General features: G+C 39.0%; 1 protein-coding gene across 1 annotated transcript in view; it reads left to right on the top strand.

Moving 5' to 3' along the window:
* The window catches only part of LOC140157609 (midasin-like), a 153,986-nt gene that overhangs the window by 23,239 nt on the left and 105,828 nt on the right, over window positions 1-24,919 (top strand). Inside the window, exons 15-22 of the mRNA XM_072180849.1 lie at window positions 110-327; window positions 1,021-1,148; window positions 1,447-1,583; window positions 2,553-2,657; window positions 3,912-4,025; window positions 6,030-6,101; window positions 6,499-6,574; window positions 6,903-7,168. Of these exons, the coding sequence (XP_072036950.1) occupies window positions 110-327; window positions 1,021-1,148; window positions 1,447-1,583; window positions 2,553-2,657; window positions 3,912-4,025; window positions 6,030-6,101; window positions 6,499-6,574; window positions 6,903-7,168 (1,116 nt within the window). The remainder of the gene's footprint in view (window positions 1-109; window positions 328-1,020; window positions 1,149-1,446; window positions 1,584-2,552; window positions 2,658-3,911; window positions 4,026-6,029; window positions 6,102-6,498; window positions 6,575-6,902; window positions 7,169-24,919) is intronic.

Genomic DNA, 24,919 nt, shown 5'->3' with positions numbered 1-24,919 from the left:
TGAAATGAAAAGGAACACCAAAGATGAAAGTAGTACCTCAAAGCAGTTGATGTCATTGACAAATTTTAGCTACCTTTGTAGTCACTTCAGTGTTCTGTTTTAATTTCAGATTCAAGCCAGTTGACATCAGACAGCTGATAGCACCCGTCAGAGAGGAATTTGAGTGCCTCTTCCTCCAGACTTTCTCACAGAAGCAAAATGCCAAATTTCTGGGTCACATCCAGGAGTGTTTTGCCAAGAAAAGGTGGAATGATTTGATCAAACTCATGGTGCATTGTCATAAGAATGCTAGCAGTAGGTTTGAGGAGAAAGAGCACAAAGACACAGGTAGGTGGAATGATTTGATCAAACTCATGGTGCACTGTCATAAGAATGCTAGCAGTAGGTTTGAGGAGAAAGAGCACAAAGACACAGGTAGGTGGAATGATTTGATCAAACTCATGGTGCACTGTCATAAGAATGCTAGCAGTAGGTTTGAGGAGAAAGAGCAGAAAGATACAGGTAGGGGAGTCACTGGGGAATCATCAGATTTGTTGGTTAGAAATAAAGGAAAGAATTTTATGTGGGCCTTATAATGGAATCATTATAGGGACAAGACAAATTGGCTAAAGAAATAAAGATTTGGATAGGACATTTGAGAAGTGCTTCTATTTTGGTATTTTGCAGGATACTATCATAGTATCATTTTATTTTATTTTGGCTCCTTTTCAATGATCAAGCAGCTTTTGAAAAATGCATTTGGAAGTGTTTTCAGTTCAGAATAATGCTTGTGTCAAACTTCCATGCTGCTACAGCAAGCCGCATGGTGTATAAGCCAATGAGGAGCCTTGATTGTGTCCATTTGTCTTCAATGCGTGTGTGTGTGTCACGCCAGTCAGCGACAAGTAGCATGACAGTATGCAACCAGCATAAGGGGAAAAAAAGACCCACAAACAAGTTTCCCACCACATATTCTGTAATGAATGCTAACATAACTGCTGTCCATAGTGTATCTCATATTCAAATTGTTACAAATTACAGATGAATCTACAAGTGGCAAAACTAGTCCAACGATGAGAAGTCAATGGCGAGATCTTGGCACAAGACTACAACAATTGAAAACACAGATCCACCATGCAGAAAATGCTTTGGCATTTGCATTCATTGAGGTAAGATTCAAAACAAAATTATCACCAACAGCTTGAAATATCTGGCAAAAATTTGGTCAAAATCAATCAATTTTGGCCAAAAAAAAGGCGTTGATTTTACACAAAATTAAAAACAAATATCCAAAAATGCGACATCTAGATCATTTGGGCACATAAAACTTTTTTTTTTTTTTTTTATCTTGAAATAATCACTTTTCAGTTGTGCTGTTTTTTTCGTGGTAGGGCAGTGTAAGTCTTTGTGATAGTTAGATATGAAAGTATAAAATGATTGATTTTAATGATCTTTTGCATCCATCAGGGTACCCTTGTGAAAGCATTGAAAGCAGGTGACTGGGTGTTACTAGATGAGATCAACCTGGCTACAGCTGAAACATTGGAATGCCTCAGTGGATTACTGGAGAGTACGGAAGGTTCTGTTATCCTGATGGAAAGAGGGTATGTAGGCCTTTAAAAAGTTTGAACAATAAGAAGTGGATAGTTTACACAATGACGATGCTATTTAGAGATTTGGGCTAGGTTTTACAATAAGGTGCGCCACCCATGAGGTGCGCTTTATTCTGTGAGGGTGTCATACCATATTGTTGTTGGTACCATGGATCATCCCTGTCACCAACAAAGGATGGCCAACAATTTTAGAACCCATGGATTAACCAAAAATGACATTCAAGTGTGTTGTATTTAATAATGCTGGTGAGTTTTAGAACAATTGTTAGATGAATGAATGTGAGAAGTGTTACAGCTCTTACTGATATTCCAATACATAGGAAGAAACCAGAAATACCTGCTCTTTCTTGGGTTAGGTTAGCTACATGATTATAATCAAAAATGAATGTACAAGGAATGACATAATTTCTTTGGGTGTGTGCAAAGTGGGAGGGTTTTTGGCTCTGCCCTGTGTCAGGATATCAGTAAGAGCCCTTAAAAGAAATGACGTATATCCTTGAAAAGTCGCCCCTACAATAAAACAGCCCCACCATTTTTTCAACGAAGATGTTTATAAAATGCTGATATTTACATGCTATCTTGTGAAGTAAGCTTACATGTACCAAGGTGCACACATGATGGCTAACAACTAATGGTAATGGTAATTGGCGAAAGTCTGATCGTAAACCTGGAAGTCAACCGGAAGTCGCCATTCCTAAGTTCATAGTTCTTCATTTCAGCATGAGTTTGAAGCTTGCCTAATGATTTTAATGGGAATTATCATTCTAAAAATGCCTCCTAATAAATGCCCCCTTTTGGAAAATGCAAGGCCATGGGGGGTGGCTATTTGAGGATAGGATATACTTTAAGATTGCTTATAATATCATATGGGCCTATTTTGCCTTCATACATAGGTTTTGGTTGAACCGTTAGTATTTACATTGAGAAGTTTAGTAATATTTGTAACTCTTCTTTTTTCAGTGACAATCAACCAATAGTAAGACACAAAGAATTCAGGTTGTTTGCTTGTATGAACCCAGCGACTGATGTAGGGAAAAAGGAACTACCACCAGGCATCAGGAATAGGTAAGATATATAGTGACAGACATTTATACAGTTGTTTGAGTGCAAACTTGTAAGTGACTTATTTGGTTTGATCTATGTGGATGGATTAAGCAAATTTGCACTGTGAAACTCTTTAACAAGTCTAAAGTTGGAGCTCCTTGAAGATGGCATACTCTGAATTCCGAAACTCTAGTGAGTGGTGAGTGCCATCTTCAGAGCCTGGCACTCACTAGAGTTCCGGAAGCTCAGCCCTCTGAAAAGTACTTCTCTATAGACCTTTTCAGGAGCCATCGGAAATGTTCGCAAAATAATCACATGGACCCAAGTGTCTTTACACACCCGCGTAAATACACATAAACGCTCCTCAACTGCGTGCATTGACGCAACGCACAACTGGCGTAAGTGTGTGCCCAAGAACTGCGTATGATGACCCATTTTTAAAAACTGGGTCATTACTTCTGAAAACTTCGATATGAAGAGGTCTATAGGGAAAGATTAAGCCCTACTCAAGTTTACCAACCTAGAGTACCAAATAAATACAAGTCTAGAGTTTGAATAAATATTTTGTTAATCAGAAGTAAAGTTTAGCCAGGGTCTTAAGTGCCAGTCTTGCACCAGCTGAAAACCAAAACAAATGTAGGGCTATTCTCCAGAAAGTGAGTATAGTTTTAATTTTCAAGAAAAAAACAACATCGGTTTTTTCTCTATGGCTATAAGAATGTGGTTTTTGTTCACAGAAATTTTAAGTGGATCTTTCCATGCAAATATTAGCATATAATTTACATAAAAATAGGCTATTCCAGTAGAAATCCATACATGCCTATGGAAGACAGGACCTTAATCTTCCACACAGGGGAGTGTGAATTGCAATGGAGTTGCTTGAATGGGTGATTTCATTTGAAATATACACTACACCCCTGTATGGGAGATTAGGGTTATGTATTTCATAGAGGGTGTATGAATCTCAACTGGACTAGCCCAATGTCACAAACATTATCAACCAAAATTAATGTCAAAACAAAGCAAAGAACATAGTACATGGGTTTTGAAATTTAGCTCCTTGTTTGAATTTAACAAAGATACTGTAAAAGAATTCTTATGGTCCTACCGTATGAGTTTGTTTCACTTTCAAAATTCAACTGATTTCAAAACTATTTTTAACATTATCATTAGGCAAGTTGTGAATGAATCAATGACAAAATGTTGAGATAGAACAAAAAAATGAGTTTTGACCAATAATCTCTTGTTCTTCTTCTTCTTGTATTCCATCCATAGGTTTACAGAGTTCTTTGTTGATGAACTAGAAGACATTCCAGACCTAAAGGTCCTTGTTATCAACTATCTTGAAGGATTAGGTCTAAGCTCAGCCCAAGTGGATGGCATTGTACAGTAAGTATATAATAAGGATTGTTGTACATTGAGCTTTAGGTGATTAGAAGACGTTCTGATATGTTCCATTTGCTATCAAGAACAAAGGAATACACAATCTATATAGCATTTCTATAATTGGCACCTTCCTGCCGTTGATGGGTTGACAAATATAACATACTATAAAACAACAAAAGTGAGGTCACTGTTATAAAATAAAAAGTAATCCTTTGATACCCTTCTTGACATAGCTTATCCCTACCCAGGAATGAGCCAAATATGTGACACGATCAAGGGAAATGAGTCGGATGCCGCTAATATTGATTTTAAGATATTGGCAAAGAGAGTGTTAAAATTCTTTTGTTTTATATTGTTTTCAGCGATTGATAAATTGACATAACTTCACAAAGAAAAGTCGTATCAACACTAAATGTCCTCTTTAGAAACATATGTAAACCTCATTTTTGACCAAGGTCGACATGCGACTCATTCCCCTTGATCATGTCACATATAGAACTTTTTAGAGACTAGCAATTAGACGCTGACCTAATGTTGTGGTATGAAGCATACTTTTTTTTCTTTTTCCGTACCTACAGTATGTACCTCTAGATGCTGTATCTCTTGAATGATAGTCTGTTTGAATGTGGTGATATAATTATTGAATTTGTAGGCTCACAGGGGATTTATGCAATCAATATGGTAAAGCAACTACAGGGTTCATAAGAAATAACTCCCCCTCTAAAATTACAAAACATTTCTTTGCATAACTTGACATACATTTTGTTGATTTGAAAAATTCAAAAAGCTGTGAATAGAGGAATCGTTTTTCAACACTCCCAACGTTGTTTCATTTGCAAAAACAATATTTTTGGTCAAAAATAATCACATTTTCCAAAAAGGATGCTTTCAGAAAAAGTTGCACTTTACCACTTTATGTACAAAAGCGTTCTCGATATTAATGTTAAGGTTGATTCAATTCTTGGTTTTTTCCTTCACCTTTTTGTCTCCGATCCTTTAGGCACCCATGCAACCATCATTCAGTGCAAAACAAAGATTTATTGAACTTAATTTTGACGTAAAATCACATTTTCTTTGAAGTTTTTAATCAGCAGTTGTTTCAAAATGATAAAATCACTAGGAAGGAGAAATGAGCTCTCCACGCATACATTTGACCAAAAGTGTGAGCATTTACCTGTATTTGGTTGGTTGAAGCTTCTTGCCTTTTGATTTAAAATGATGGCTTTCTTGGATAAAGGTGTAACACTCATGGCGTGGCACAGGAGATTGGCGGCATGCAGTTAATTGGCTGGATGCTGACTTCCAACCTCCAATCTCTGTTGGCCATTTCTTCTTTGTCATGTACGCCTTTATTCAAGACAGCCGTTGCTATAGACATTTGCTACTGTTTCAGTCTACCATTTGCAAGTAAAATCTTCTAGCTAACGAAAGAAATAAGCATCACACTACAAACCTTATTTCTACTCCTATAGTGATTTTACCATTATTGAAACACCGACTAAAAACCCCATTAATGTCAAAATTCATGTCAATGAATCATTATTTTATACTGAAAGATGATTGCATGGGTGACTGAGTAATCGGATACATAAAATTTGAGAGAATTAACTAACAATTAAATCAATCAAAACATTGATCGCGTTGATATCGACAACGTTTTTGTACATTACACGTATAGGATGTTGAAAAGTGCAACTTTTTCTGGAAGCATCATTTTTGGAAAATGTGATAAGTTTCGACCAACAAAAATGATTTTCAATAAGAAGGAAATTGAGAGGATAGCAAAAAGATTCCTCTATTGACAGGTTTTTAAATTTTTCAAATCAACCAAATGTACTTCAAGTTATGCAAAGAAATGTTTTGTAATTTTAGAGGGGGAGTTATTTCTTTTGAACCCTGTATGATTTAATTTAATCCTCTATTCTTACAAATGATGATATGAAGCCAACATGGCTGTAACAGGGTATCTCCAAATATGTTGTTAATCATTGCATGTTGTATTTACAGATTTTACCTGGCAGTGAGACAGCTTGCAGTACAGAAGCTTACAGATGGTACAGGACATAGACCTCATTACAGGTAAAAATATAATGCATATATGAAGGAAGAGACTGAGAGAAAAGACCCAAGGGCAGAAGATGACAGTTGTGTTGGAAATGGGGTCAATAGACTTGCCACTAAGGTGGAGCACCATACTAGCTTCCAGTGAAGTATGGCACTGTCTTGCAATGCTTGGCCTTTTACCTTGGTACATGCACATGCTTTTTCTAGGTAGCGCAGTAGCGCACCTATTATCCTTTTTCTTCTTCTTTTTTTTTGCTCTTCACTTTTTCAAACTCAACCTTTTCGGGCTGTTAACGAAGGAGGCTGCAAAATTCCCTTTTCTCCAGCCCCCCCCACGGTAGATCCGGCCTGGGTATGCAACTGCATGGCAATTCATTCTTTCTTATTAAGTTGTCCATTTGTTTTGTTTCAGTTTACGTACCTTGTGCCGTGCTCTGAGGAATGCTGCTTCCAACTCTTGTGGAAATGTTTTAAGATCTTTATATGAGGTAAGTGAATAAAGAATTGAAGTTAACACACCAAATGCAATATCTTATTTTCATCTAACACTTTTGAAAGAAAACATGTAGGGATGAGACAGTAGATGAAACATTCCAAATACTATAGCAATAAAAGATTGGTTTTTGTCTAATTAAGTAAATTGTAAAAGTAGATGTTCTCAGTCATGTAAGATGGACATTTTTGTGGAACATTAATTTTTTTCTTTTTGTGCTCAACACGGCTACCACAAAAATAAATTAGCTTATGTCCATTTGTGGACTATTCAATTTAAAACAGGTGCAAATATATGTTCATCAATAATTTGTCCAATTTCAGAGCTTCTGTCTCAGTTTCTTGACACAACTAGACCGCGCCTCACATCCATTGGTTGAGCAACTCGTCTGCAAGCATGTCATTGGTCGATCTAGCGTCAAGAGTATTTTAAAGCAGCCAATCCCACCACCAGCAGCGGGGAATTATGTCAAGGTGGAAGGATATTGGATAGCCGCTGGGGATAAAGAGACTCATAAGCCAAGGGACTATATTCTCACTGCGTCGGTGAAAGCTAACTTGCGTGATTTGGCTAGGATTGTGTCTGCTGGGTGAGTTTTGTACTGACATTGATAAATTATCTTCTTATAATTTACACTTCATTTATGAATTTTATTCAGATTGCTGCTGCATTCCTCCCCCTACCCAAAAAAAAAAATTACACAATACTATACAAAAGCATATAAATATGTGACCTAATGTGAGTAAATGTGGCACATGTCGTAAATTTTGTTAATTGAGATTTTTCCATTGTCATATAAAGCACTAATTATGGATTAAAATGTTACCTCAACCATCTCTGTCAGATTTCCAGCTACAAAGTTATGATAGGTCAAAGGTCATGGAACATGGACATCGTGAAGTACAAAATACAGAGAATTAAGCCTTAAAAGTTGAAGCATATTCATTTTGATTGTATAAAGAAAAAGGAAATTAGCATTTGTGAACATGTTAACATGGATTTTGCAACACCTTCATGACTATCTAGCCGTATTTGTATTTGCCAACATATAGCCTCATCCACTGGCGTTGAGATACATATTTTTGTGACATATTCAAGTGAATAAGTTGCATGTCAGCAATTTTCAATAAGAAGTTTTTTGCATCATTTTCCGGCAGTTTATGATTGCTACATTTTGATGCAAACCCCATCAAAATCAGACATCTGGTTACCAAGTTATGAGCAATTTATTAATGGCTGAAAACAATATAAAACAAAAGAATTTGAACACTGTTTTCAAAAACAATATTAGCGACTCATTCCCCTTGCGCCAGTTGATTCATAGTTGTGTGCCCTTAAGGTGCACTGAGCCTGGATGGGCTCTCTCTCTCTGTCTCTGCACTCGTGGAAGCTACATGTGCCTGGTTGTGATTAGCACATTAGATTAATCCCTAATCCTTTTATTGGCGTGGTGACAGCTTGGATTCGAAACCAGTCATCTCTGAAGTCTCTCAGCTGACCTTCCTGACGAAATTGGTGGTCATCTTGAACCCTAAATGTGTGATCTTTCACAAGACTGTGAGCGACCAGTAAGCTTAAAACAGTAAGCTTAAGCCTGCAAGGCTGCATATTAGCTTTTATTCTGGTTCACATACACGAGTGTAAAAACAATCAGCAATGGCCACAACACATCGTGCGCCAAGCAATGGCCTCTAACAAAGAACGAAACAATAAACTCATTTGAAAGCTGGAAACATAACCTCCAGTATACACTGTCATTAGACCCAAGCTTTTCTCCCTACTTGGTTGAAGTGGCGGTATGGGGCAAAAAGTCAAAAACTTCCCCTCTTCGAGGTCTCACTAACGACGGTGAGGACATACAGGAAGCCCAAAGGAAAACAGCAGTCCAGAAAAATGCTGCATTGGAGCTTATGCTTGGACAAATAGCCAACTATTGTCCAATTATCTCACTGAAATACAATACTCAAAAACTGCACCAGCCTGAAAAAGATATGGCAAGCCATCCGTCTCCATTTTGGCTTCCAAACAACAGGTGGCCACTTCCTAGAGTTCAACAATATTACCCTTGGCCCTGATGAGCGGCCAGAGGACTTGTACCAGCGTCTAGTAGCATTCACGAAGACAACCTCATCATGCGTGAAGGAGGCGGCATCAGTCACCATGACCAAGTCATCGATGAAGATGAGGAGATTACGCCTACACTCGAAAACTTTGTAGTGTTAGCGTGGTTGCGTCTTATAAACCCTGATCTGCCCGATTAGTAAAGCAGCGATGCGGTACAGAGCTAAGATCCGCACCTTGGCTTCTATCAAAGCCGAAATTTCTCAAGCTCTGGATTCGCTCCTGGATGAGCTGAGCTCAAGCGATGCTGCTTTCGCAGCATGCATCACTAGTAGTCAGCGTGAACCGATGCCTAAATTGAAAGCTAAGAAATCATTTGGTAAATCCTGCCCTCTGTGTGAGCAAGCTGGTCGGCATGACCATGCGCATTTCTTAAGCGAGTGCTCGTACCTCCCTGAACAGGACAGAAAATACCTGGCCCGCGCTCGTCAGCTTAACATCCTTGATGATTGTGACAGCGACTCAGATTTAGCATGCGCCTTTGTTGACCAACCTGACCTTAGTGCGCAGCCCAATGTTCAGACAGCGCTGAGCATTCATGTTGATCAGTCTCCTTATGTAGATGCATTCCACAAGCACCATGCGGTCCGCATCACCATTGACAGTGGATCCACTGGTAATCTCATTCATGAAAACACTGTCCAACGATTAGGATGCCCCATTCATCAGAGTTACGCAGTCTGCCCGTCAAGCTGATGGGTCATCCCCTCTTAAGGTAGTTGGGGAAACAACCCTCACCTTTACTCGTGACAGACACTCCTTTGTCTTTAAAGGTCTAGTTGTTAGAGACCTTGACGAAGAAATCCTTGCAGGTATTCCCTTCATGAAATGTAATGATGTAATTAAGCCCTGCTAAGAACCAAATCATCTTGACAGATGGTACAATTATCACTTATGGCGCCAACAAGAGCCCCAAATCCCAGCACACTGTTAAATCGTGCCCATATACTTCGTGGACCTTCTCAAAACACTACCATATGGCCAGGCTCATACGTTGAGGTAAATCTCCCTGCAGACATCGTTGAATCAGATGCTACTTTTGCCATTGAGCCCCGTGTTGATACCCGCTCTGTAGGTTCCTACCGCCCAAACAAGCCTGGCCCAAGCCTGATGTAATCACAAGTATTGCAGGCAGGGTTCGCATTCCCAACAATACTGGTGTGCCACTTGTCATCAGAAAGCATGAACATCTTGGCCAGATACACACTGTTTTTTCACCATCACTAACTTCTAAGCCATCACACACTGCTGCAGCAGCATCAGTCAATGTCCCAAAGCCCAGTTCACGGTTAACTACTCAGCTGCTGTTGCCCTTGACCCAGATGGTATACTTGGCACTTGTGAGCAATCCAACTTCCGCAGTCTTCTCGATGAGTACGATGAGGTTTTTGACCCTAGTTTCCCAGGTTACAATGGTGCTGTCGGCCCTTTCAAATCTGTGGTTAATATGGGACCGGTCCAACCCCCCCAACGCATAAAGGTCGTCTCCCATTGTATGCACAGGATAAACTCCAAGAGTTGCAATCAAAGTTTGATCAGCTTGAAAAAGCAGGCGTCTTTGCTAGACCTGAAGATGTCGGTGTGTGTGTCGAATACCTTAACCCGTCCTTTCTTGTCAAGAAGCCTAATGGAGGCTTTCGTCTGGTTACTGCATTTGCTGATGTCTGTAGATATAGCAAGCCACAACCCTCTCTAATGCCCAATGTGGACTCAACATTGCGTTCAATTGCCAAATGGAAGTATTTGATTGCCACTGACTTGACTAGTGCTTTCTACCAAATCCCTTTATCCCATGAGTCCATGAAATACTGTGGTGTTGCAACTCCCTTTAAGTGGGTGCGTGTGTATACACGGTGTGCCATGGGTATGCCAGGTTCTGAAACAGCCCTTGAGGAACTGATGTGTCGTGTCCTTGGTGACCTCTTAGAGAAAGGTGTCGTAGCAAAACTCGCTGATGACTTGTACTGTGGTGGTAATACTGTGGATGAACTTGTTGAGAATTGGCGTCAAGTTTTGCAAGCTTTGTCTAAGTCTGGGTTACGTCTTTCTGCTTCCAAAACAGTCATTTGCCCCAAAAATTCGGGGTTGGATTTGGTCAAATGGAACCCTTTGTGCCAGCCCCATAGCATCGCCACACTTTCCAGCTGCTCGCCTCCAAGCAAAGTTGGTGGCATGCGGTCCTTCATCGGTGCATACAAGGTTCTGGCCCGTGTCATTCAGAATTGTGCCAGTCTGGTAGCCCCATTAGATGATGCTATTGCAGGGCACCAATCAACTGAAGAGCTTACATGGTCTGATAGTGTGCATACTGCTTTTCACAAGGCTCAAGCAGCACTGTCTTCCGCTAGGGCAGTCACACTTCCCCATCCCAATGATCAGCTTTGGATCATTACTGATGGATCCGTGAAGAAACATAGCATTGGGTCGACATTGTATGTATCCCGCAATGACAAACTCTTCCTCGCCGGGTTCTTCAGTGCTAAATTGCGTGATCGACAGCCAACATGGTTACCCTGCGAAATTGAGGCGCTGTCTATTTCTGCCTCCACCAAGCACTTCAGTCCCTATGTTATTCAGTCCAAACACAAGACATGTATCCTCACTGACAGCAAACCTTGTGTTCAGGCATATGAAAAGCTCTGCCCGGGCGAGTCTTCAGCCAGTCCTCGCGTGTCCACATTCCTCTCCACTGTCAGTCGTTTCCAAGCATCTGTTCGTCATCTTGCAGGATCAGCTAACACCCCTCAGACTTTGCTAGTCGTAATGCCCCTGACTGCACTGAGCCCACTTGTCAAATATGCTCCTTTATCAAGCGTGAAGAGGAAGCAACTGTCCTTCGTGTTTCCGCACATGACATTCTGTCCGGAAAGCTAAGCTCCCTTTGCCAGCAAAGCAGCCTGGCATGCTATTCAGCAGGAATGCCGGATCTCGCGACGAACACATGCTCATCTAGTTCAGGGCACTCGCCCTTCAAAGAAAGCTTCTTCTGTCAAAGATGTGAAGCGCTATTTGCAGGTTGCATCTATCGCTAGAGATGGCCTACTTGTTGTTCGTCGTGATCAACCATTGTCCCCAACTCGCGATTGTATTGTTGTTCCCAGACAGGTCTTAAATGGTCTTCTCACTGCCCTGCACATCCAAATTGACCATCCCTCCAAACATCAGCTCAGTTTGGTGACCCAGCGTTACTTTTATGCTCTTGATATGGACAAGGCTAGTGTGCTCACCAGTGTGCTTCTCTGTCCAATGCCCCTAAGACATTGATCGAGCAGTCCTCAAGTGACCCTCCCGATGCAGTTGGCATTTCTTTTGCAGCTGATATCCTGAAGCGTAGCCGCCAGCTAGTCCTTGTGCTGCGCGAAACCTCAACGTCCTACACAGCTTCTTGCATTGTCGAGAATGAACAACATGGCACGTTGCGTGATGCCCTGATTCAATTGTGCATTGAACTTCGTCCACTTGATGGCCCCCCTGCAGTCATTCGTACTGACCCAGCACCAGGGTTTGTTCGACTCGCCAAGGACAAACTTCTCACACGTTACCATCTATCGGTTGAGATCGGTCGTATTAAGAATAATAACAAGAATCCTGTTGCTGAGAAAGCCATTCGTGAGCTTGAAGATGAGTTGCTCAGACAAGATTCTACAGGTGGTCCGGCTACAGCATTATCACTTGCCATTGCTACTGCAGCCCTTAATACTGCATCAGATCCCGAGGTCTTTCAGCCCGTGAGATGTGGTTTCAGCGAGACCAGTTTACCAATGAGCAGGTTCCTTTCACTGATTGTCAAATGATTCAGGCCCAGCATGCCTTGCGAAAAGCCAACCACCCACACAGTGCTCATTCAAAGGCCCCATTAGCCTCTGCCTCCCCAGCAGCAGAGTTGGAGGTTGGTGATCTTGTCTACCTCTACTCAGATCGCAAGAAATCTCATGCTAGAGATCGCTACTTAGTCACTACTATCGAAGGCCCATGGTGCAACATCCATAAATTTGTGGGTTCTCAGCTTGAATACTTCTTATCGTATCAAGAAATCTGAGTGCTTTAAGGTCCAGTATTATCCTGACCTGGATTCTCGTCCCTTTCCCAAGTCGTCTCCACCCACCGAGGATTCCGAGTTTGTTGAAGTGGTCCCTGAATGTACTCCTCCAGAGCCTCCTTTCATACCTGGCGTGTTGTCCACACCTGCTACTTGTGACCCCCTGCCCAGGAATGCTAATCACTCGCACCCCAGTTCTGAGTCAGATCCTCGCGATCCCTTGCGCGATAGCGGTCATAGCTCCAGCAATACCTCCGGTTTGGTTGCACAGTCTAATCCATGTACCGGTAACAGCAGTGAGGTTAGTCAAAGTATCCCCCAAGCTAGTATGGTTGGCCCTGAGGTCATGCCACCATTGCTCACACAAAGGCATTCCGCGCGCCCTCACAAACTTCCTGAGCACCTGAAAGACTATGTGTTAAACTAAATGGACAGGTCACTGTGTACTATGACATTAATCCATCATCGGTGTCCTCCTATATGGTCACTTCATTGAACTTTGAACTGATTTACGTATGTCATTTGGAATTCTAAAAGAAAACTCTGGAACTGACGTTTACTTCTTTGAACTTTGAACCATTTTACATTCATTCATATTGAATGTCAGTTTGTCATTGCAGACAAAAAGACTCTTGAACTGTTGATGTTATTGACTACTGGCACATTGCCTATTTTGAGTGTTCTAACCAGCAGTGTCTTCATTCACATAAGCTGTTAGATTGGTTTCTGCAAGTCAGTTGTTAGTAGTAGTTGTTTAGTAGTGTTATCCTCACTTCCTTGTGAGGAAAGTGATCCTTTTTTTTTTCTTAAAAAAAACAAAAAGAGAGAAATATGTATTTTACGCCAGTTGATTCATAGTTGTGTGCCCTTAAGGTGCACTGAGCCTGGATGGGCTCTCTCTCTCTGTCTCTGCACTCGTGGAAGCTACATGTGCCTGGTTGTGATTAGCACATTAGATTAATCCCTAATCCTTTTATTGGCGTTGATCATGTTACATTTACAGTTTTAGGCCACAAACATTAACCCTGATATTTGAAAAAGTTTGACAGACATGCATGTAAAATCAGCTGCTTTGTGCAAATGTTAGGTTTAAAAAATGTGAGTGAAACTAGGGGGGAAAAAATCAGAATTTGATGATTTTTATGAGTCATTTGCTGAAAAAAAATTGACCCTACTTGAAACATTTGTCCGCCCATAGAACAGAGTTTTTTCTGTCGCCTAATTATGGGCTTTAATATTTAACGTAACGTCACACACACCCCATACCCATACCCCCACATCCACATTTGCTATTCTCGCGATTCCAAATACAGCGCGCCACCAACGACGGCAGTGAAAATTGGAATTTCCCGTGTCTGGGGTCGACATCCTTTTTTCATCAACCATAGCTGACCATGTTTGTGATTATTACTCTAAAAACACAATGTTTTGTAGTACTTTTTGAAATTTTTTGAGATTTTCTGTGTTGAAGTGAAATATTGCACTTTGATATTCACATAGCCTATGTCTTTTTCTATTAAAACCCGCAAACTTGATGTTGATACTAGGTGTTAACTTTTTGTTATCCCATTTTATAAAACCGCCCTTTTTTGTTTTTAAACTTTACGATGCTTTTCAGCCCGATACATGAGCCTAGTCAATGCGAAGTATAGGCCTAGGCCTGTCCTTTTTTAATGGAAAACGCATAGGTTTTATTTTGGTTATTAGAATAAATTGTTTTAATTCTTTCTGAATTTATTGTTTGTTCAATACGATAATAATATAACACCGGCATACTTAAGAACATCCATACTATAGGTGTTGCGTTTTTGTAATCGGCCTACATTTTCTAGAAATGATGGGTTTTTTTGCACGAAAAGCGCTTAGCGACCCGCTCACGTGAAGATAGGCCTACAGCAAAGAAATTCAAGTAAATTTTAAAAAGATTCTTAATACTCATTACTTATAAACATGCATCACATTGGTTTGCCGTTTTTGTTATTTGTAATTGTTTGATTTGTCCTTATTTTATTTTTAGCCTAAATTTGTATTTTTAATTATATTACTATCAAACATTTAAAAAATTACGATCGCAATAAAAACACTTTGTAGGCATAGCCTACCGCATAAAAATAACATTTATTTTTTTATTAATATTTCAATTTGAGAGTTTAATGCATAAGTTCAACAATACCTCATAGGGTTCTAGCATAATAATAAAGATGAAGAAAGTTTCAAACTGCAAAAGAGTAGGCCTACATAAATTTTAAAAGATCATTATTTTAAGGCATATCAAGAAAATATGCATGAAAAAACTTCATAACTTTAGAACCAAGTATTCTAGACCTTTGGTGTTTTCAGTTTAAAATGATAGCCTATTGTACGTGTAATGGTTTCTTTTAATTTTTCATATTTTATTTTTACTTCCGCTTTCTTGCATGTCATACCATCTTTATTTCATCTTTCCCCTTTAATAATTCATAACCCAAGGAAATTTACTCTTAATGTAGGCCTAGGCCTACTCCCAAATAGCACACGTTGGTTGGAATGCGTTGCTTTTTAGTCATATTATCAGGGTTAGCGGACTTTATTGAAGGGGCTGAGCCTATGTAATTTTGTTGACAGCTGCACCACGAGAGTTTATTAAAAAAATTAACAGGTTTATTTGTTTAGTGCAAGTATATATTTTCTCCCGACATTATACATTGGGGCCAAAGTGTTTTGTTTATAGGGCTATAGGCCTATATCGAAAGAAATGGCTTCTAAATCTACGACCTTTGGTGTCATCCGTAGGCCTACATCATGCTACAAAGAGTGTTTTAAACGTCACTCGAAAAATGCTTTAAAACAATTAATTCATATCTATTCAAGTTTGTAAAAAGGTTATAAATGTAAAACATCTATAGGCCTAGGTTAGGAAAAAAAATAATAAAAATAAAAATAAGACAAGCGTTCAAAACATTTTTGAAAACCAAAAGCTTTTATCTTAATCATCACGCATGGTAATAATTATGGGAAAAGTTATCCAAACAAGAAATAAAAAAGGCACTAATTTGCGTTTTAGATTAAATTTCTGTTTGAAATTGTCTTGCATCAAAAGCATTTGCTATTATAGGCCTACAATGTACCCAAACTCGAAAATTGACATTTTGACATCGGGTTTATAGGCCTAGATGGTCGATCAGCATCAGAGACATCAACATTTTTGACATCGAGTTTTAACCGTAGATGGAATAGAGTACATTTGAAATTCGAAAACGTTTTAATCGCATTAAAAAAATAAATGCTTTACGCTGTTCATGCTGTTAAAATATTGTAGCGGAACCGGCCTTCGGTATATATGGTAGCGAAGTAAGGCCTATGATGTAGTAGGTGTACGAAACATATCGTACCTGACACTGGCAAAGGAAACACTCTCACACTCACAGATATGAGATCAATTGGCTCAACACCTTTATTGGGCTTCGGGCTGATCCAAGTTCGAGTGGAATCAGGAGCGGAGAGCGGCGGCTTGGATGCTTAGAAGAGAGGAGAGCTAATTGACCAGTCATCGACCAACCATACTCACGGCTACAGACAGACTGGCCACACTTGGTCTGACACTTGTTGAACAGACGGCCCGGCCCGGGCGCACTGGCCCGGCCGACCTGGCGAACTGGCCTAGAGTGCTCTTGCACTCGGCTTATATAATAATGAAACCACATGACTGAAGGAGGCCCTCTCGTCGACATCCATTTCCGCCACACACTCCCTCCCCAAACCGATCGTCCCGGATCGTACATAGTCAGGCCAGGGCGGAAAATGGGCGGTGATTGTATTTCAGAGCTGATCAAATCACACGCAATTGAATCGTTCCGACTTAGGAAGGATCGATCACTTACGCCTACTCGGGCGGGATCACCAAAAGAGCCAGACAACGACATGCAAAAGCATGCGGGAGGATCTGAACATGGAGCGAGATCAGCCATGATCGTGCATTACCCTCACCGGTACTCATACACATTGCTCCCAGATTCAATCGGTGCTCCGCCGGGTCCAAAATCAGGAGTAAATGATGTTTCCTTAAAAAGTATCATCTTTATATTAAAAGATACTCTTCAACACTTTATAACATATAAAACAAAATGTGGGAGAATTAACTGAATTTTCCAAAATATCTCCAACAAGTAATTTGGCATATCCAAAACATATCATCAATTTTAAACTTACTTGTTGTCATGCTTTGTGATGTTGAATTGTTAAACAAAGCAGTTCTACATAACTTCACAGCATGTATTATTATATGCTGGTAACCTTTATGACATTATAGTTAAAAATCCGGATTCGCCTTAAAAGAACTGTATCATTGCTCCTGTACAAAGCATTATCGCTGGCTATTAATACCAATGATCATAAAAATTGTTTTACTGCCACGATTACATGTGTATTTAGTTCACACACAAATAATAGGAGTAACCATTTACTCCTTCACGGAGCCATCACATCAAAGAAAGAGCCGGTCAGTGAGCAGCAAGAACACAGGAGGAGTCATCATAGATCGTACATCTATGACAGGCTAACGATCCTCGCTAGTGCACATACCACTCACGGTAGACTCCCTCTCCGATCCGGCGAATCTCCATCCGGAGCAAAACCCATTATCATTTAAAAGCAATATATCATACAAAATCAACCTGATTAGTTGTTTTAACAAAATGCATGGCCATGCTCTTGTAAGTACTTTACAAAATAGTACAACAACATGAAAATATAATGTTGTCTTTAACGTCTTTATCCAGATTTTACTTAGTAATTTGACTGATTATTAAAAATTTCTGAATGATTGATTCACCAATATGAATTATTGTGCATCATCAACATCTCACCTACGGTAGCATTCCATCCATTCCTAGATGCTTTCAGGAATCACCGGAGCAGCGGAAGGGCCCATACAGCGAAATGCAACGACATGGGAAGACTCCGACAAATCCTCAACCAATGCCCATACATGACACCAGGGATCACAACCGATGATCCAACAATTCCCGGAATCTGGAATAAATAATTCACTACCATCAAAGCATTACATCGCGATTACACTGTGTGCGATGTTGACATATCACATCACACACACATACTACTGCAGGAGTAATTATTTGCTCCTTCACGGAGCCATCGCATCAAAGAAAGAGTCCGCCAGTGATGAGCAAGAGCACAGGAGGAGCCATCATAGGTCGAACATCTATGACAGGCAAACGATCCTCGGGCACATACCTCACCGGCAAACTCCCTCTCCGATCCGACGGATCCACAATCCGGAGCTTTAGTGGAATCATTTCTAACTCCAAACTTTAAAGCTAATGTTGAAGTAAAATAAACTAGTGTGTTTAACAGCGTCAAAGAAAAGCTACACCTCACATTTATATAAACTTGCTCGAAATTCGGAGTATTAAAAGAGCAAAGATTTTGCTGGATCATTTTTTTTTGATAAATTAAAATGTTTTAAGAATCAAGATAATTCCGTCAGAGCAACTTCTCCGGATCATCGGTAATCATTCCCACCGGAGCACCTTCTCCGGTGATACATTTTATTTTCGCCGAGCAACTTCTCCGGATGCACGATGTAATGATCATTGCCGCGAGCAACTGAATAACATTCTTGTTGTTTCCACACTACACATATTCGCATGTGTTGGAGGCTCACCTCCAGTGTGCAGAATTATCAGATTAAAAGCAGTTGTCGGCTCACCCTCAAAATGCAAAGCTACATGTACATCGTATCATGTACTCATCTACTTAAGAATACCGAAGCCTACTCCGGCATGCACCTTGTCACCTCAGGTCTGCATTATAATCACGGGATTCGTCTACACGCTGTCACCTCCAGTCTTCTCTGTAAGATTCGGAAAGCTGTTCCATCGGTTTGTTTTGCTGCTCTTATGTATGCGGGTTTCTCTTTAGTAAGATTCGGATGTCTGTCCTCGCGCTTTACCCACTGCCGAAAACTAACACTACAAAATTAATTCTACCTGGTCCGGTTTCCATTTCGGACTCTGCTCCAACCACGGCATCTCAATTTACTCGTGGGAGTCTGCTAAACCATTGCTCCCACCACGGCATCCCAATTTCCTCGTGGGAGTCTTCTACATCACTGCTCCGACCACGGCATCTCAATTTACTCGTGGGAGTCTGCTAAACCATTGCTCCGACCACGGCATCCCAATTTACTCGTGGGAGTCTCTTCATTTAAACTTCAGCTACTCGGCAACTGCTACTGTGGAGGAGTACTATTTCTTGATCCGATTATTTCATTCTTCAGCTCGCTATCAGCATGCACAAATCCGGCGACAATGTTCATCTGCTACAGTTCCAATTAATGTATTCCGATGATTTTCCCTGATTTCACAATTATTGTTCTAACCATTCCAATCACTTTAACGAGTTCTATCGGATCCGGAGCAACTATGTCTCGGAGACACGGTGCGCCGGATTTCGAGCTTCGTAGGGTTTGAGTCTATCAACCGCACTCCATAGTTCTCTCTGCTAAACACTTGTCCACCAATCTGATATGTGAATACTAGTCCAACTGTCACTTAGATCCCGCCGCTGGCACCAAATGTAGCGGAACCGGCTTCTATGCGCCGGATTTCCGGAGCTTCCAAGTTCATCATGACAAATAAATCATACCGCTGCCACCAAATGTAGCGGAACCCGCCTTCGGTATATATGGTAGCAAGTAAGGCCTATGATGTAGTAGGTGTACTGAAACATATCGTACCTGACACTGGCAAAGGAAACACTCTCACACTCACAGATATGAGATCAATTGGCTCAACACCTTTATTGGGCTTCGGGCTGATCCAAGTTCGGAGTGGAATCAGGAGCGGAGAGCGGCGGCTTGGATGCTTAGAAGAGAGGGAGAGCTAATTGACCAGTCATCGACCAACCATACTCACGGCTACAGACAGACTGGCCACACTTGGTCTGACACTTGTTGAACAGACGGCCCGGCCCGGGCGCACTGGCCCGGCCGACCTGGCGAACTGGCCTAGAGTGCTCTTGCACTCGGCTTATATAGCCAATGAAACCACATGACTGAAGGAGGCCCTCTCTCGTCGACATCCATTTCCGCCACAATATGTATTGAATATTTCGTTATTCTAAATATTGAGAATTAGGCCTACTTTACTTAAAACAAACAAGGTTTAAATTTTTTTTTAAAGGATAGGCCCTATATGCATGAAGTAGGCCTATCCCCTATCATATTTTTTTAATCAAGTCTATTATAGGCCTAAGCCTACTTACAACAAAGCTTAAAGACCTGAAAGTGTTTTCTTTTCTTGTAAACGAGAGCCTAAAGTATTTTCCCAAGCGCCTCGGAAAGTTCGGAAAAGTTTGAAAATAAGGTTGTGTGGGAATAGGCATAACACTCTGAACAGAGGTAGGCCTAAACCATGACTGTCGAAATTAACTTTAAAAAGGAGACAGGAATGAAAAAAAAAAACCGTCGGAGGGTTGAATCAACAGCTGATCATCATCAACGTAAGTAAGCAAATTTGAGTAATCGATAGCAACACTCGTTTCTGTTTCCAGGGTCGATGGTTCATCGTCGACGCCACGACTCATGGATGTCGACTTTTACCCATGATGCTCTGCGCGAAGTAGATCAGCCAGGCGTGATCGTAGGTGGCGCGCTGTATTTGGAATCGTGTCAATTGAACATGGTGCCATAAACTGTCACACAAATAATGGATTATATAAATTTCCATGCATCAGAATCAGATTTTATTGACATTCATCTTACAACAAGATATGGTCAAACAACGGATACAAATAAGTATACAAATAAAGAAAAAAACCAATAAAATTTATTCTAAAAGAACTCAAAAGAATATATTAGATTAACTAGGCATAGCCTATTACTTAAATTCTGTTTTTCAAACACAGTGTTAATGAAATTGGCAACTGCATTATTGGTGTCAAAATCATTGGCACCCATGATAAGAAGAAATTTATCATTTTCATTTGAATTGTAATATCATCTATTAACGTCATAAATCTTACGGATATCATTATATAAGGAACATTTCATAGTGAAGTGAAATTCGTCTTCAATTTCAATATTTGTAATCTATCCATTTCAAGCATCAATTTATGACAACGAATTCTTCATTTACAAAAAGTAGATCTATGCTTACATTTTAATAATGTAACATAATTTTCTAATGAAAATGAACGTTTGAATTGACAGTAAGTTCAAAGTTTAGTCTTGATGGTTTTTATAACATTTAACCATGAATTATTATAAACAGTTTTTAGACTATCTACAATAAGTGTGTTAAAATTAGCCTTATTAATCATGGTAGGTCTATTCCATATGTCATATTTATCAACCAGTTTCAAAACATTCATAGTGCCGATGGACTAAGAAAAGTTGTTTAGTTTTCAACAATCGTTTAGCATTATTAGATCACTTTAGAACACTTGACAGTTAGGTCACGTTGGTGATCTACTTTAGTAGATAATAACTGGCAGCACAAAGTGAGAGTTGAAAAAACATGTTCTGTGAAAAATAGTAAAAATGTAATATGTGACCGTCTACATCGAAATGCTCGTAAAGTCGGCCCCTGGTCAATTTTGTTTTCTTCTGTGTTTAGAAAATATATATCATAAGCTTTACAATGATATATCATTTGACTTCAAACAATATCCAGAAGCGGAGTTATGGCTTGTTAAACTTTGCCCCTTCAGTAAAAGGGTACATTATTTTGGTGTTACATTATTTCCCTTTTTCCACATCGCTAGTATTATTACATATCAAATTGTCATAATTGGCGGTCACTTCAAATTATCCCCAAGTCAACGAGGTTCAGGAATGTCCTCTCATTGTTGATTGTTAGTTAACCCACCACTTGAACAGGATTTGGCCAAAGCAAACAAAGACTAGAGCTATTTACTAACTCTATACATAAGTATAAGCTTATTATCCTCTTCAACAATAGGATTAAAGATTGTTGTTGACACTAAAATGAGAAACATGTAGGACAAACATTAAGTAAAATGAATACAACCTTTATGCACATTTTGCACTGTAACTCGAAATACAATTTGCCGACTTTACGAGCAGTTTGAGATGGATGGTCACATATGCCTTAGCTTTGCTACCTATCATGTTATGCCTCTTGATTGGGCTATTCCATTTGAAATCCATACACCCCCATATGGAAGGCATGATCTTAATCTTTAACACAGGGAATGTGAATTTCAAATGGGGTTACCTGAATGGGTGACTCTATTTGAAATCTACATCTCTGTGTGGGAGATTAAAGATTAGGGCCATGTCTTCCATATAGGGGGTGGAAAAGCCCATTTTTGCAGCAAAATCACAACAAATTTTATTGTTTTGTTTGTTGAAACATGGGTGCGGTTTTCCGGATTTTAAAAATCCCAACCCCCTCTAAATTTGCCTCATGCATGGAGAGAGCTGAAGAGTGGAATGTGAAATATAATCTACAGATGTTGTTCAGATTTCTCTCCCAAGTCAATACCCCAGCAAGTTGCCACTACATTGATCCCGGGACCTCATGCACCAAAGGCGAGTACTTGAACCATTAGGTCACGCTCTCCTTTTGTTGATAGTTTTATTCCACTATGCTTGTTACAAAGAGCACATTTCCAGTCTTCATAATTCATAATATAAGTACACAAATTCATAATTCATAATTTAAGTACACAAATTAAATCAAATACTGATTAAATTTGTTTGCCTTCAGAGATAAACATTTACAATTATCAATCAGTCAATATGTATAAACTGTGATAAGATTTGATCCATGCATACACATAAAAAATGTACATGTATAAATTAAGTTTTTACCATATCTAACTTTCTCACTGGTACCTACACTTACTGCTATTGAAATCCACATATTACTGTCATTTTCAGGCAAAGTTACTTTTCATATGTGCTTGTCCATCACAAGTGTTTTCACGTCTATTATTACTAGCTAGGTTACTGCCAATTGTAAATCATTGAAAATTTCAGCAGTTGCAGAATCATTAAATGTCTCCCCATTTTTGGTTTCAGTGATGACCTCCTTGTTTGGAGTATACAATTCATCTTCCAATGGGGCTATTCCACTTGGAATCCATACACCCTCAATATATGGAAGACATGACCTTAATCTCGTGCACAGGGAGTATGTGTTTCAAATTCAGTTACCTGATTGGGAAACTCCATTTGAAGTCTGCATACCCTGTGTGAAAGATCACTTAGATCAGGTTATTCAATGAATTATGGAATTCAATTTGAATAGCCCATTTAAATACAAACATTAGACTCAAAACTTAAAAGTTCATGGCTAGTTATTTACAATTCAAGTAATATATCATATTTACAAAAAGGCAAGATAAATATTAAAACCATATTTACATTGTCTGCTACTTCTCTGTGCAAAAATTGATAAAAAAAAAAGACTTTTAATTACAAACTGAACAGAAAGTTTCAAATACTTCAGCATTTTCAGAAATACCTTTTCATGTTCAAGTAGTCATCAATTGGTTGAATGTTGGTATGAAGTTACGTTGTACCAATAGTTCATACTAAGCATTACATGTGCAAACTGAAGCTATAATAATAATAATAATAATAATAATAATAATAATAATAATAATAATAATAAAATAAAAAGCCCTCAATGCACTTTACATAATTAACAACAAATTATACAATGAGAATTATACATATCACAGCAAAAATAGTTGATTACAAAATTTAACAATGGTTTAAAAATTTAAATAAAAAGGTTTAAAACCAGCACATAAATATACAATATCATGCTTAAAAAGGTTCTATAAACAGACTAGCTGCTAAAATAAAATACACATTATTAATAACACAACCATTAAAATCCATTGAAAAATGTAAGGATGTGAGTCCCACCAACAAAGCCCAACAGGCCAGTCAGTGCTCCTCACATACCATGTGCCATAGCACATTACCATACGTGATTTCTGGGTTTTACAGATAAATAGGTAAACTATTGTGGTCTTCATGATGAATGGCACTAATATGTCAGATTAACCATAGTGTTACACACAGGTCTCTTCTGACTCTGAGTCGGTAATCTTTGGCTCTAATTTCTTTGGTACTTTTAGAAAGACTGTACTACCATGTCCAATCACAAAAAGTTATTACAATTACAAGGTGTCCCATAAAAAGGTTACATGTAGAAAATGAACCGCGTTTTGTGATGGCTCAACATAACAATGTCATTTTGTCCGATATTATTTATTCATCCTTCTTCTTATTGTTTGCTAAGTTTCAACTCTGTATTTTAAAAGCAACTTAACTTATGAGCGCAAGATGAGAGGGGTGTCAAGAGTGGCTAGCCATCAGAATATCGCCCAACGAAAGTTGAACACAAGCACAACTTTGTTGTCATATTTTTCTTTATTATTTTTTATTTTTCTCTTATGTTTTCATAGTTTAACTTATTGCACAAAAGAAACAAATTGAAAAAATAAATATTGCACACTGAAAATAAATCAGTTTTAGAGCTTCTAGACTCTTGGTGGTAACACATAAAGGAAGATGGTCATTAGAGAAGAACACGTTTTTGCTTAATGTGTTTCTGCATGCTGCATCTCCTGTCATCAACATAGTGAAATTACCGTACTGACGCGAGTATAGTCCCACCTTCGAGTAAAGTCCCACCCCCAAACTTTTGGAAAAATTTCAGAAATAAAAAAAAAAAAAAAAAAAAAAATTTTTTTTGTAAGTTATTTATTTTTCGGCTTTGGAGTGTCCCAGGACCTAGACCTAAATGCTAGGATCATTCATGGTTGACCTAAAAAAAATTTTTAAAAAAAAAAATTTCAAGATGTTTTGTATTTTTAATATGAAAATTGATACTTGGTATTCATGTCATAATCTATTAATGATTTCAAAATGCATTCAAATTCAATGCATTTTGAAATCATTAATAGACTATGACATGAATACAAATTATCAGCGGGTATACCGGGTACCCGAAATTTATTTTTTTTTAGGTTTGTAGTGTCCCTGGAACTAGACCTAAATGCTAGGATCATTCATGGTTGAAATAAAAAAAAATTTAAAAATTTTTTCAAGATGTTTTGTATTTTTAATATGAAAATTGATACTTGGTATTCATGTCATAATCTATTAATGATTTCAAAATGCATTCAAATTTTTTTATT

Source organism: Amphiura filiformis, chromosome 7 (assembly GCF_039555335.1).
Source record: "Amphiura filiformis chromosome 7, Afil_fr2py, whole genome shotgun sequence".
NCBI classification, from domain to species: domain Eukaryota; kingdom Metazoa; phylum Echinodermata; class Ophiuroidea; order Amphilepidida; family Amphiuridae; genus Amphiura; species Amphiura filiformis.
This window is presented reverse-complemented; position numbering and strand designations above follow the sequence as displayed.